Genomic DNA, 14,172 nt, shown 5'->3' with positions numbered 1-14,172 from the left:
AGAATTGAGTGGTTTAGAGATAGCCAACCTATCACACACAGAGTTCAAACACTGGCAGTCAGGATGCTCACAAAATGGTTGAGTAGGGTCACAAAATAGAGAAAAAAGTGAAGGCTATGCAAAGTGAAATAAAGAAAAACTTACAGGGAACCAATAGTGAAGAGAAAGAAACCAAGACTCAAATAAATGATTTGGAGCTGAAAAAAGAAATAAATATTCAACTGGAACAGAATGAAGAAACAAGAATTCAAAAAAAATGAGGAGGAGCTTAGGAACTTCCAGGACAACTTTAAAAAGTCCATCATCCAAGTCATGGGAGTGGCAGAATAAAAGAGGAAGAGAAAGAGATTGAAAACTTATTTGAAAACATAATGAAGGAGAACTTCCCTAATTTGGCAAAGAGAATAGGCTTCCAGGAAGTCCAAGAAGCTCAGAGAGTCCTAAAGAAGTTGGACCCAAGGAAACACACACCAAGTTACATTTATGTTACCCAGGATTATAGTTAAGGACAGAATCTTAAAAGCAGCAAGAGAAAAGGAGATGGTTACTTACAAAGAAGTTCCCATAAGACTATTAACTGATGTCTCAAATCAGAGAAGAAGGTACTGGCAAGAAGTATTTTAAGTCATGAAAGGTAAGGATCTACATCCAAGATTACTCTATCCAGCAAAGCTATCATTTAGAATGGGAGAGCAGGTGAAGTGCTTTCCAGATAACGTTAAGTTAAAGGAGTTCATAATCACCAAGCCCTTATTACATGAAATGATAAATGAACTTATCTAAGAAAAAGAAGCTGATCAAAAATATAAATAGTAAAATGACAACAAACTCATAATTATCAACAACTGAAGCTAAAACAAAAACAAAAAGAAAAACTAAGCAAACAACTAAAACAGAAACAGAATCACAGAAATGGAGATCACATGGAAGGTCATCAGCAGGGAGAGGATGGGAGCAGAATGGGGAAAAAGGTAAAAGGAATAAGAAGCATGAATGGTAGGTACAAAATAGATATGTCAAGAATAATATAAGAAATGGAGAAACCAAAGAACTTATATGTACAACCCATGGACATGAACTTAGGTGTGGGAGTGCTGGTGGGAGGGGAGGTGAAGGGTGAGAGGAAGAAAGGGTAAAAAAATGGGACAACTGTAATAGCATATTGAATAAAATATATTAAAAAAAAACAAAACAAAAAATGGGCAAAGAACTTGATGGACATTTCTCCAAGGAGCACATACAGAGTGCTCAGAGACATACAAAAAGTTTCTCAGCATCACTAGCTATCAGAGAGATGCAAATTAAAACCACAATGAGATACTACTTTACACTGGTCTGAATGGCCATCATATACAAATCAACAAACAACAAGTCTTGGCAAGGTTGTGGAGAAAAGGGAACCCTAGTACACTGTTGGTAGGAATACCGACTGGTTTAGCCACTGTGGGAAACAGTATGGAATTTTCTCAGAAAACTGAAAGTGAAATTGCCTTTTGATCCTGCAAGTCCACTGCTGGGATTTTATCCTGAGAACCAGAAACACCAATTCTAAAAAATCTACGCATCCCAGTTTTCATGGCAGCACAATTTACAGCAGCCAAGTGTTGGAAGCAACTAAAGTGCCCATTAGTGAATGAGTGGATCAAAAAATATGGTACATTTACACAATGGAATACTACCAGCAGAAAGAAAGAAGAGCTCCTACCCTTTGTGACAGCATGGAGGAACTGGAGAGAATCATGCTAAGTGAAATAAGCCAGGCATTGAAAGACAAATACCATATGATCTCACCTTTAACAGGAAACTAATCAACAAAACAAACAAGCAACCAAAATATAACTGGAGACATTGAAATAAAGAACAAACTGAGAGTAAGAAGTGGGGAGTGTGAAGGGGAAAAGAAGGGGAAGAGCCTTCAAGGAACATGTATAAAGGACCCATGGACAAAGACAACAGATGTTGATAGGATTTAGTGTGGGAGGTGGGGGTAGTTTGGGCAGGTGAGGGTGATGGGGGAAAATGGGGGAACTGTAGTTGAATAACAATAAAACAAATTTTAAAAAGTAAAATTAAAAAAATAAAAAAATGTCTAATCTTCATATCAGGTATAATTCTGTTCGTTGTTCACTCTATTCTTTGGAAGATTGTCTATGTGTCCCAGTTGGGTGTACAAGCAAGTGGGTTCAACTCCCACCTACCTTGTCACCATCTTCTGCTCTCCTCATATCCCTCCTGATCTTTATCCACTGTATGTGGGTGTGGGACCACCCATACTGTGTCCTGCATCTTTGCCCTTTCTACCCTTCTGAATGAATGTAACTTCTTCAATTCCTTGGTAGTTGGACTTCAATGCAGCTCAATTTTCTGAAAATTCTGGGTGATAGTTGTTTTGTAGTTTAGTTGTAATTTTTTGCTGTGATTGTGCTAGGAGGTGAGCAATGATTAACCATGCCTCCATTTTTATCTGGAATTCTAAAACCATTCTTAAGTATCTATTATGTGACAAACATCGGTTGAGGTCCCAAGTATAGTCAGTGAACAAAACAGGTGTAGTCCTTGCCATTATGGAGGTTGATCTAATTGTGATAACAAAGTATTGATAAGTTTCTTACTATAATGATGCTCTCCATGTAGTTTCCCTAAAAACAGACAAGAGAAGATTTGACTGAATGGCCAATAGGCCATTTCTTATTATAAATTATTATTATAATTTATTTATCATAAATTAATAAAGTGGCCTCTGAATTTATATACGTTCGTCTCTTGTGAACTTAATTCTGTGACTAAATCACTCCAAGTTAACTTTGATATGCTGACAATATTATTTAAGTCCCTGAGACTGAGAATATAAAGTGTAGACATAACTCTGTCACAACCTTTCCAGGAAAGGACATTTTGTGAAACTTTTGACAGCTAAACATCTGACTTTTCTTATGACAACCTGAAATATTACCTAAGCAATTTCATTTTGAAGTTTTTCAAAGTGCAAGAAATATTAAACAAATTATGTAAAAATTAAATAAATTATGGAAACATGGTTAGGTCAACATTTTAAAGTCATTTATAGTTAAGACTCAAAGCTAGAACTATAACTTTTCCCATAATGACACCAATGTTATTTTTTGTCTTGGATAACCTTTGAACCTCTATCATAAAAAGACATACATACCAAGGCCCAACCTCAAAATCTTTATACATTCTCAGATGAATATACAGAAATATATTAGCATAGATATTAACATATTTTAAGAATCCATAACTGTAATTACTTTATTTTTGTGCAAATAGGGTGGGGTTTGCTCTGAAGTTGATGTGGAATTTTTAAAAAATTACTATTACTCACTTAAGGAAGACTTCTTCCATGGTAGTTTTTGAAGCATCAAAGCAGGCAATGCCTAGCTCTCTTTTTTTCTTATTCAGTTCATTAAACAGAGTTTTAAACCTGGAGAAGAGGGGAAAAAAGAAAGTACTAGCATTAATTCAGGTACATTTTATTTTTGATTTTTAGTTCATTTTATTTTCTAGTAAATAAAAAATTTAAAATATATATACAGTGGAATACTAATCAGCCATAAGAAGAGATGAAATACTGCACCTGCAACAAAATGGATGGATATTTTTTTTAAAATCCTCACCCAAGGATGTGTTTTCATTGCTTTTAGAGTGAGAGGAAGGGAAAGAGAGATGTGGGACAAAAACATTGATTGGTTGCCTCCTGTGTGTGACTAGATGGGGGATCTTATGTGCCTGGATAAGAGACACACACCCAGACTGAGGACAAACCCACAACCCAGGCATATGTCCTGACTAGGAATCAAACCTGCAACCCTTTGGTTATGGGATGATGATCCAACAAATGAGCCACACTGGCCAGGCCTACATGGATGGATCTTGATAATATCATGCTAATCAAAATAAGTCAGACAAAAAAAGTTAAGAACCACTATGATTTTACTCATGTGTGAAATATAAAATGAAAAACAACAAAGGAAAAGCAAGATAAACAAACATAAACTCATATACACAGATAACAGTAAGGTGGTTACCAGAGGGAAGAGGAGTGGGGGTGTAGTAAAGATAAAGGGGGTCAAATATATGGTGACAAAAGAAGATTTGACTTTGGATAGTGGGCACACATTGCAATACACAGATGATGTATCATAGAATTGTACACATGAAACCTCTATAATATTATTAAATAATGTCGCCCCAATTTAATAAAAATATGAGCAACTACATGTTTTCTGCATTTAATATTAATTTTATTCCCAATTGTATTCTGCCTTATTGTTTTTTATTCAGTTGTACACTTTACTTTTTAAAAAAATTTTACTTATTTATTTTTAGAGAGGGAAGGGAGGGAGATAGAGAGAGAGAGAGAAACATCAGTGTGCAGTTGCTGGGGGTCATGGTCTGCAACCCAGGTATGTACCCTGACTGGGAATTGAACCTGTGACACTTTGGTTCTCAGCCCACACTCAATCCACTGAGCTACGCCAACCAGGGCTACTTTACTTTTTTAAAAAATGTATTGTTGTTCAGTAACAGTTGTCCCATCTTTTTCCCCATTGCTCACTCCTACCACATCACCCCCACTCCCAGAATTCCTCCCCATTGTCTGTGCCCATGAGTGCTCTGTTCATGTTCCTTTGCTTGCCCCTTCCCCTTCTTTCCCCTGTTTTCCCACTCCAACTCACCTCTGCTTTCCAAAATTATTTTACTGTGGCAATATATATGAAACATTAAATTTACTAATTAAATCTTCTAGGTGTATAATTTAAGCAGCATGGCTGGCTGTGCAACCATCACCACCAACTTCCAGAACTTCTTTATGATCCCAACCTAAAACTCCATATTATTAGATTGATCTACAAAATATATAAAGAACTCATATGACTCCACTCCAGGAAGACAAACAACAAAATTAACAAATGGGCAAAGGACCTAAACAGACACTTCTCCAAGGAGGACATACAGAAGGCCCATAGACATCTGAAAGGATACTCAACATCACTAGCCATCAGAGAGATGCAAATTAAAACCACAATGAGATACCACTTCATACCAGTCAGAATGGCCATCATAAACAAAGCAACAAACAAGTGTTGGTGAGGTTGTGGAGGAAAGGGAACCCTAGTACACCACTGGTGGGAATGAAGACTGGTGCAGCCACTGTGGGAAACAGTATGGAATTTCCTGAGAAACTAAAAATGGAACTATCTTTTTACCTAGCAATTCCACTACTGGAATTATATCCTAATAATCCCGAAATACCAATTAAACAGAACCTATGCACCTCAATGTTTATAGCAGCACAATTTATAATAGCCAAGTGCTGGAAGCAACCTAAGTGCCCATCAGTAAATGAATTGATCAAAAGGCTATCATACATTTACACAGTGGAATATTACACAGCAGAAAGAAAGGAGCTCCTACCCTTCATGACAGCATAGATGGAACTGGAGAGTATTATGCTAAGTGAAATAAGCCAGGTGATGAAAGACAAATATGATATTATTTTATCTATATGTGGCACCTAATCAACCAGACATATGAGTGAGCAAAATAGTCCCAGAGACATTGAAATAAAGAAGAAACTGACAGTAAGTAGAGGGGTGAGGGGAAAAGGAAGAGGGAGAATGAGGGAAAATAGGGGAAGGGTCAAGTCAAGGAACATGTATAAAGGACACATGGACAAAGCCAAAGGGGGTAGGATTGAGGGAGGGAAGTGGGATGGGTGTGGCAGGGGGAAGTGGTGGGGAAGAATGGAGACAACTGTACTTGAATGACAGTAAAAAAACCCCTCTATACTCATTAAATAACTCTTTATTCCTCCCTTCTCTCAACTTCACTTTTTAATTTCTGTCCCTATGAATTTGCCTATTCTATGTGCCTCATTTAAGTTAGGGTCACACAATATTTGTTTTTTTTTTTTTTTGTATCTGACTTACTTCATTTAGCATAATTCTTTCCAGGTTCATCCATTTTGTAGTATGTGGCAGAGTTTTATTCCTTTTTAAGGATGAATAATACTGTATGGATATATGTGTTGCTTACCTATTCATTTAATGGACATTTGGGTTGTTTATACCTTTTGAATTTTGTGAAAAATGTTGCTATGAATATTGGGGGTACAAATATATGTTTAAATTTCTGCTTTTTATTACTTTGGGTATCTACCTGGAAGTGGAACTGCTGGGTCACATGGCAATTCTATGTTTAATGATTTGAGACAATGACATACTGTTTTCCACAGCAGACAGCATTTTACATTTCCAACAGCAATGAATGAATTTCTCTATATCCTTACCAACATTTGTTATTTTTTTATTTAAATTATTTTATTTTTGTTCAAGTACAGTTGTCTGTATTTCCCCCCATTCCCCCTGCCTCCTCCCACCTCCTCCCACCTCTAAACCTCCCTCCCTCCCTTGCTTCCACCCTCCCCCTTGGTTTTGTTCATGTGTCCTTTATAGTACTTCCTGAAAACTCTTCTCCCCCTGTCCCTCCCCCTTCCCTCCGGTGATTGTTAGATTATTCTTAATTTCAGTGACTCTTTATATTTTGTTTGCTTTTTTCTTTTGTTGGTTATGTTCCAGTTAAAGGTGAGATCATATGGTATCTCTGTCTCTCACCACCTGGCTATTTCACTTATGAAATAGTAATTAAAAAGCTCCCAACACACAAAAGCCCTGGACCAGATGGTTTCACAGGAGAATTTTACAAAGCATTTAAGGGAGAGCTAACCCCCATCCTCCACAGATTTCAAAAAATTTAAGATAAAAGACTCCAAAAATATTTTTTTGTGTTTTTGATTTGCTTTCCCCTAATGAGTAGTAATGTTGAACATCTCTTAATGTGCTTATTGGCAATCTGTACATCTTCATTGTAGAAATATCTATTCAAGTTTTTTGCTCATTTTCAAATTAGATGAATTTCCAATATTGTTTTGTCACATAATAATTTTTGGAAAATAATTTTTCCAAAAATAATCTACCAATCATTGGGAAAATGTTTAGTAGATTATTCTTCAGTGTAATGCTTATTGTGAAAAAGGAAATGAGATATTTACCTTAGCCAATTTCTCTACACTGTAACTTGATCTTTAATATAAATTCCTTTATTCTTCTAAAAATTATCAATTTATTTTCTTTAAGTGTTAAGGACTATAGCTAATCAATAAAATTTATTCACTAGTGATTCCTACATCAAATGGAAAAGAATTATCAAAGCACAGGAGGTATAAATCATTAAATAACAGAAAATGGAGTTAGTGAAGCAGTAGCTGGGCACTGAAGAGATTCAATCACATAGATTAATTGTCTGAAGTTTTGCCAGTTGTGGTGCAGTTATATCAAGGATTCCAAAAAGAGTTTTACCAAAAAAAGTAACATTGTTTTAGGTTAAAAAGATCTCCAGAAAGCCATCCACTTAAACACACCTCCCATTCCCAGTGAGGGACTATCTAGTCTATATGTGGCTACCCTCAGAGATGGTGGACTCAAAACTTTGTCTTCTAGGCCTGGGTGGTGTGGCTCAGTTGCTTGGGGCATTGTCCAGTAAACTGAAAGATCATGGGTTTGATTACTGGTTAGTCATGCTTAAGTTGCTGGTTTGGTCCCTGGTCAGGGTCAATCTAAGAAGTCACCAATTGATGTATATCTTTTGTGTGGATGATCCTCTCCCTTTCTCTCCTTCTCTTCCCCTTTCTTTAAAATAATAAAAAAAACATATTCTGTAGTGAGGATAGAAAAAAAAACTGTTCATCTTCTAAATTTCCTTCCTTCTAAATTTAAGCTGAACTCCACTTCTGAAATTGAACTTCACCTAGCTTTGATTATTGGTTCTACTTTTACTGCTCAGTTAAATCTGACCCCTCTTCCTATGACAACTCTTTACATATTTTAAGGTCATTTTCCTCTTCCTTTTGAATCTTCTCAATAGAATCCCTATTCACCAAAACTCCATATTCTGTTAAGGATTATTGAATAACAACAACAACAACAACAACACTCTTGTAATGTCTTTGACTAATTTAAGTATCAGGATAACACTCATAAAACTGGGCCTTATAAAACAAGTTGGGAAATAATTCCCTTTTCTCAAATTCCCTAGAAGAGAATTTGTATAGAATTGCTATTTTTCTTTTTTGAAGTATATTTTATTGATTATGCTATTACAGTTTTCCCAATTTTCCCTATTATCCCTTCTTTGCCTTGTACCGCCCAACCCTCCAGCATTCCCCCACCCACACACTTAGTTCATGTCCAAGGGTTGTACATATAAGTTCTTTTAATTCTCTGTTTCTTATACTATTCTTAACCTCTTCCCATATATTTTATGCCAGCCAGTTATGCTTCTTATTCCTTGTACCTTTCCCCCCATTCTCCTCCCTATCACTGTGATAACCCTCCATGTGATGTCCATTTCTCCAATTCTGTTCCTGTTCTAGTTGTTTGCTTAGTTGTTGTTTTCACTGTTTTACTTTTTTTAAGGCTCAGTTGTTGATAGTTGTGAGTTTGTAGTCATTTTACTGTTCATAGTTTTTGATTTTCTTCAATTTCTTAGATAAATCCCTTTAACATTTCATATAAGGGCTTAGTGATGATGAACTTTAATTTGACCTTATTTGGGAAGCACTTCATCTGCCCATCAATTCTAAATAACAGCTTTGCTGGATAGAGTAATCTTGGATGTATGTCCTTGCCTTTCATGACTTGGAATACTTCTTTCTAGCCTCTTCTTGCCTGCAAGGTTTCTTTTGAGAAATCAGCTGATAGTCTTATGGGAGCTCCTTTGTAGGTAACTCTCTCCTTTCCTCTTGATGCTTTTAAGTTTATCTCTTTATCTTTAATCTTGGGTAACTTGATGATGATGTGCCTTGATATGTTCCTCTTTGGGTCCAATTTCTTTGGGACTCTCTGGGTTTCCTGGACTTCCTGGAAGTCTAATTCCTTGGCCAGACTGGGGAAGTTTTCCTTCATGATTTGTTAAAATAAGTTTTCAACTTCTTGCTGTTGTTCTTCTCCTTCTGACACCCATATGATCCAGATATTGGAACATTTAAAGCTGTCCCAAAAAGCTTAGGTTCCTAAGCCTCTCCTCATTTTTTTTGAATTCCTGTTTCTTCATTCTGTTCCAGTTAGATTTTATTTCTTCTTTTTGTTTCCAATCATTTATTTGAGTCCTGGTTTCCTTCCTGCCACTGTTGGTTCCCTGAACATTTTGCTTTACTTCACCTTGGGTAGCCTTCATTTGTCCCTTCATTTTGTGACCAAGCCCCATCAGATCTGTGAGCATCTTGATTACCAGTGTTTTGAACTTTCCATCAGATAGATGGGCTATCTCCTCATTGCATTAGCTCTTTTCCTGGAGTTTTGATCTGTTCTTTCATTTGGGCCATATTTCTTCATCTCGAGAACCTGTTAGGTTGTAAAGGCGCAGGGCCTTAGGTATTCTCCAGGGCAGGGCAGCCCTTTTGCTTCTGTGTGGCATTGTCTGTGGGGGAGGGGTCAGAGAGGAAACTATGCAGTTAGGTTGCTTGGCTCTGGCCCCACTTTCCAATGAAGTATAGTGCGAGACTGGAAGTTTCTCCCACCATGGCAATCCCTGCCATATAGTTAGTTTTGAATCTTAGTTTCCTGTTCAGCCAGACCTGCCTTGCTCTAATGGTCCTCTGCCTTGCCCTGGGACCTCTCAGCCAGCCCTGCCCTTGTTGTCCACTGCCTTGCCATGAGTCTTCTCTGTCCACTCGGTTGCCTATCTCCTTCCTACTGGTCTGGTTGAATGTTTCTTTAATTCCTTCATCGTCAGAGTTCCATGCAGTTTGATTTTCTGGCACTTCTGGTTGTTTATTGTTTTTAGATTGGTTGTTATCCTCCTTTTGATTGTGCGAGGAAGCGAAGGGTTTCTACCTATGCCTCTATCTTGGCTGGAACTCCAAATTACTATTTTTCTTGTATAAATATTTGGTAGAATTCATCTATGAAGTCATCATGTCCTGGAATTCTCTCTGTGAGAGTGTTTTAAGTATAAATCCAATGTTTTAAATACATAAGAGATTTTCAAGTTAATTTCTTCCTGAGTCAGTTTTGATAATTTGTGTCTTTTTTTTCCCTTTCTGGTTAGTGTGACTAAAATTTTACTAAATTCACCTGCTTTCTCAAAGAACTAGCTTAGAACTTTGTTTTAAAATTTCAAGTTCACTTTTGTTAGTCATATTTTATAGATTAGAATATAGGCATTTAGGTTATAAATATTGCTTCTATGTCTTTTCCTCTTTTTAATGTAAATATACAGGTATAAAGCATTTAGAACTGTGCTCAGCCCAAAGTAAATAACTAAGTTATCAAATTGTTGGGAATAACCAAGAACTACTTGTAATTTTATTCTTTTTCTACTATAGTGAACTAGTCTATGAATAAATGTACAATAGACATTTTATTTTGTCTTTTTTTTTCTCTTTCAATAGTTGGTTTAAGAGGAGGGTATAGGGGGATAAATGGTGATGGATGGAGACTTGCGGTTGTGAACACACAATACAGTACAGATGATGTGCTGTGGAGTTGTGCACCTGAAATCTATAATATTTTAAACAGTGTCATCCCAATAAATTTATTAAAAATATCCTATTAAAGAAAATTTCATTCTGTGCAAAAGTGTTTTCCCTAAGTTAATTATTTGCATTTCATACTATATTAGATCTACTGTTCATAACCCAGAAATCCCCATCTAAAGTATAAATATTAATATGCATGATTAATTATTCATTTTTTTCCAGAAATTCTCCCTCTTTCTCTCTTCCATGTCTAAAATATTTAGTGGGGATACAGGATAAAAACATTACCTGTTTCTAAATCCTTACAATTTCTATTTTATACTTAATATTAAGAATATATTCATTATTCTTGGTTTCTTATGATAATGTCATTTGTATACATATGATATACAATGGGCAGATGTGGTACATTAAGCAGCTTCTCTAATATGTTTATTTGGGTAACACTCAGCACCTTCAGATTTATAATTACCAGGGCCTCAAAGTGCCCAATAAACATGTGTATTCTAACTCTGTTGAAGAAATGTTCAGCATATAATGAATGTTCAGTTAGTTTCTTTCATCTTCCTTATTATCTCTCAGCTGTCTCAATACCATTCTATGCTCCTGCTTCTCAAGAAGTTTCAGATATACTCTGAATCAAAATAGCTCCCATGGAGCACATCCACTTCCATTCATTTCTCTTCTTGGATACAAATGTTCACTTTCATATCTCTTCATTTATTAGAATCCTCAGTGCCTGACTCTTGGTGTCATTTCCTTCAATCCACTCAGGAACTCTATGTAAGGTGCAAGCAGAGCAAGTACTTAGCATCTTTCATCTCTTCTTGTGTAAGGTAGCTACCTTGCATTTATGAAATACCTAGATAGTAGTAACTTTAGACAAAAAGATGAAAATGGAAAATTCTTGGTTTATTCCTGAAGGTCAATGATGAATACTGTCTTGGCTGGGATGGGAATGCCAATTAGAATTATCATTCCTGTGTCTCCCCTCTAAAATTAATTTGGCTGACCACTGAGGTCAAATTCACCGTTCCATCTGTGCCCTTGTCATTCTTGCTCTAAGATTTGCTATTTAAGCTACATTCTTCTTACATTATTTAAAAATTTTCCTGGATCTTACCATACATAAATTTGTTTTTATCATGAATAACTTATCACTAGTTATTTGTAATTAACACCAGGAAATTATGTAAAATAGGTGGCAAACCTCCCTCCACAAAAGAAATATAGAAAGAAAAACATCAAATAAGCCTTGAATAAACTTGAATTGATGAAGCAATCTCTTATTCAATGAAAAAAATCTTCATCTGTGAACTTCTCAATTATAGTTAGCAACCAACAGCTGTAAATGCAGACCTGGGTTGTTAGCAAAATACTACTCACTAAGCTTGCTATCCCATAAAACTAAAAATAACTTTTGGTCACCCAAACCATCCATCTAGAACCCCCTGAATCTATACCTGTGGGTATACTCTTTGGGAAGGTTAAATGATAATTCAGCTCCAGTACACTTTTCCAAGGTGGCATCTGCAATATGAGACCGAATCACTGCAGAAATCCTTTCAACATCATGTTGTGGTTCAAGTTCCATGACTATGTGATATGTAGCACCTGAGAGAAATCATTTAGAAGACCAAATGAAGAAGTTTTGTATTTCTTTAATCTTGTAAGATCAAATTTGGCTCTTTATGGTTCAGGTTACCTAGGTCCACAATGAGGGGGACATGCTATATCACAAAAGATTTTGTTTTGACTCTAGGGAGGCTCAAACCTAAAATTTCCAAATGTTTCTCCAAGAACCAAGACACCAAATAAGTGTAAACTTCCTCTATGATATCAGTAGTGTTTTTAGTAAACAATGATAACAATGTATATAAACAGATACAGTAGTTGTATGAAAATAGGTTCCTGTTTTCTGGCTAAAATTTTTAAAACTATAATCTTAAGAAATATTCATTTACTATCATTGGTTGTCCATTGTGTATCAGGCAGTAACTAGGCCCTGGGCATACAGCAGTAAAAAAATAGATAAAAATTTATGCCCTTATAAGAGCTATTTTCTAGACAAAAGGCCTGAATAATAAAGATGAATAAGTTAAAACATATATTGTGTTAGAAACAATACAGCAGAGAAGGCAGGTGTGAAATGTTAAAGGGAGGTTGTTAAATTTTAAGTGCCCATCAGTAAAGGAGTAGATCAAGTAACTATGATACATTTACACAATGGAATATCACACAGCAGAAAGAAAGAGGGAGCTGCTACTCTTCACGAGAGCATGCATGGATCTGGAGAGCATTATGCTAAGTGAAATAAGCCAGGCAGTGAAAGACAAATATCATATGATCTCACCTATAAGTGGAACCTTATCTACAAAATTAACAAATGAGCAAAAATAGAATCAGATACTTGGAAATAAAGAACAGACAATAAAAAATAAAATAATCAATGAATATAATTCACCTAATTAACAAACAAATAAAGAGAAAAATACATCTCAATACAAGGTGAAAAATGATCAAATCTAATATCCATTCATGATTGAAGTTCTCAAAAAGCCAGACAAAGAAGGGAACTTCCTCAACCTGGTAAAAGAGATCTATGTAAACTCTATACCTAACATCACATTGGTGAAATACTGAGGGCTTTCTCCCTATATCAGGAACAGGACAAGAATACCCATTCTCATCGTTTCTATTCAAAACATACTGCAGGCTTCAGCAGAGGCAAAAAAGAGAAATAAAAGGCATATATATTGGAAAGAAAGATGCAAAATTGCTTTTATTCATAGATGATGTAACTGTCTAGACAATCCTAAGAATCTAGAAAAAAGCTACTAGAATTAATGAACCTTAGCAAAATTACAATATGGAAGGTCAATATACAAAAATATACTTTGAATCCTCACACAACCAAAAAGAGGATAACAGTAAATTTAAAAACAAAAAATAACCAGAACTGCTAGAAAAATGAACTGCATGGAAGTCTGACAATCAAGGGTTTAGAGAAGAAACATTCATCCAGACCAGTAGGAGGGGCAGAGACAGGCAGCCAGGGTGGAGAGGACTTGCAGCAAGGTAGCATCTGGTGGAGCACTGGTCCTAAATTTGCATGTGAATAAACTGGAATGAACAACTGGGAAGTGAGACAGACAGGACAACCTAAATTGCCAGTGTGGAGAAATAAGGCCTCAAAATGTCTGACTGAAAAAAGCTGTGGGGGTACATGCATCAGGAGAAACTCCCAGCCTCACAGGAAAGTTTGTTGGAGAGACCCACAGGGTTATAGAATGTACACAAAACCACCCACCTGGGAATCAGAACCAGGAGGGCCCAATTTGCTTGTGCATATAGCAAAGGAAGTGAGTGAAACCCTGGCAAGAGCTGAGCAAGGGCATTGTTCCCTCTCAGACCCCTCCCTCACATAAGCGCCACAAGGCAGTGATGTCGGTTGCCCCACCCTGGTGAATACCTAAGGCTCCACCTTTTAGTATGTAACAGGTGCACTGAGACAAAAAAATATGGCCCAAATGAAAGAACAGATCAAAGCTCCAGAAAAAATACAACTAAGTGATGAAGAGATAGCCAACTTATCAGATGCAGAATTCAAAACA

The 14,172-nt window shown here is 36.3% G+C and overlaps 1 protein-coding gene across 1 annotated transcript in view; it reads right to left on the bottom strand.

Moving 5' to 3' along the window:
• Positions 1-14,172, bottom strand: part of LOC123825428 (phospholipid-transporting ATPase ABCA3-like) — a 137,546-nt gene that overhangs the window by 13,481 nt on the left and 109,893 nt on the right. The window contains 2 exon segments of the mRNA XM_045848812.1: positions 3,344-3,442; positions 12,022-12,172. Of these exon segments, the coding sequence (XP_045704768.1) occupies positions 3,344-3,442; positions 12,022-12,172 (250 nt within the window).

This window comes from Phyllostomus hastatus, unplaced genomic scaffold (genome assembly GCF_019186645.2).
Source record: "Phyllostomus hastatus isolate PE091 unplaced genomic scaffold, TTU_PhHast_1.1 phas_contig_64, whole genome shotgun sequence".
Classification (NCBI taxonomy): Eukaryota; Metazoa; Chordata; class Mammalia; order Chiroptera; family Phyllostomidae; genus Phyllostomus; species Phyllostomus hastatus.
Note: the sequence above shows the minus strand (reverse complement) of the source record. Positions and strands in the feature narration are given on the sequence as shown.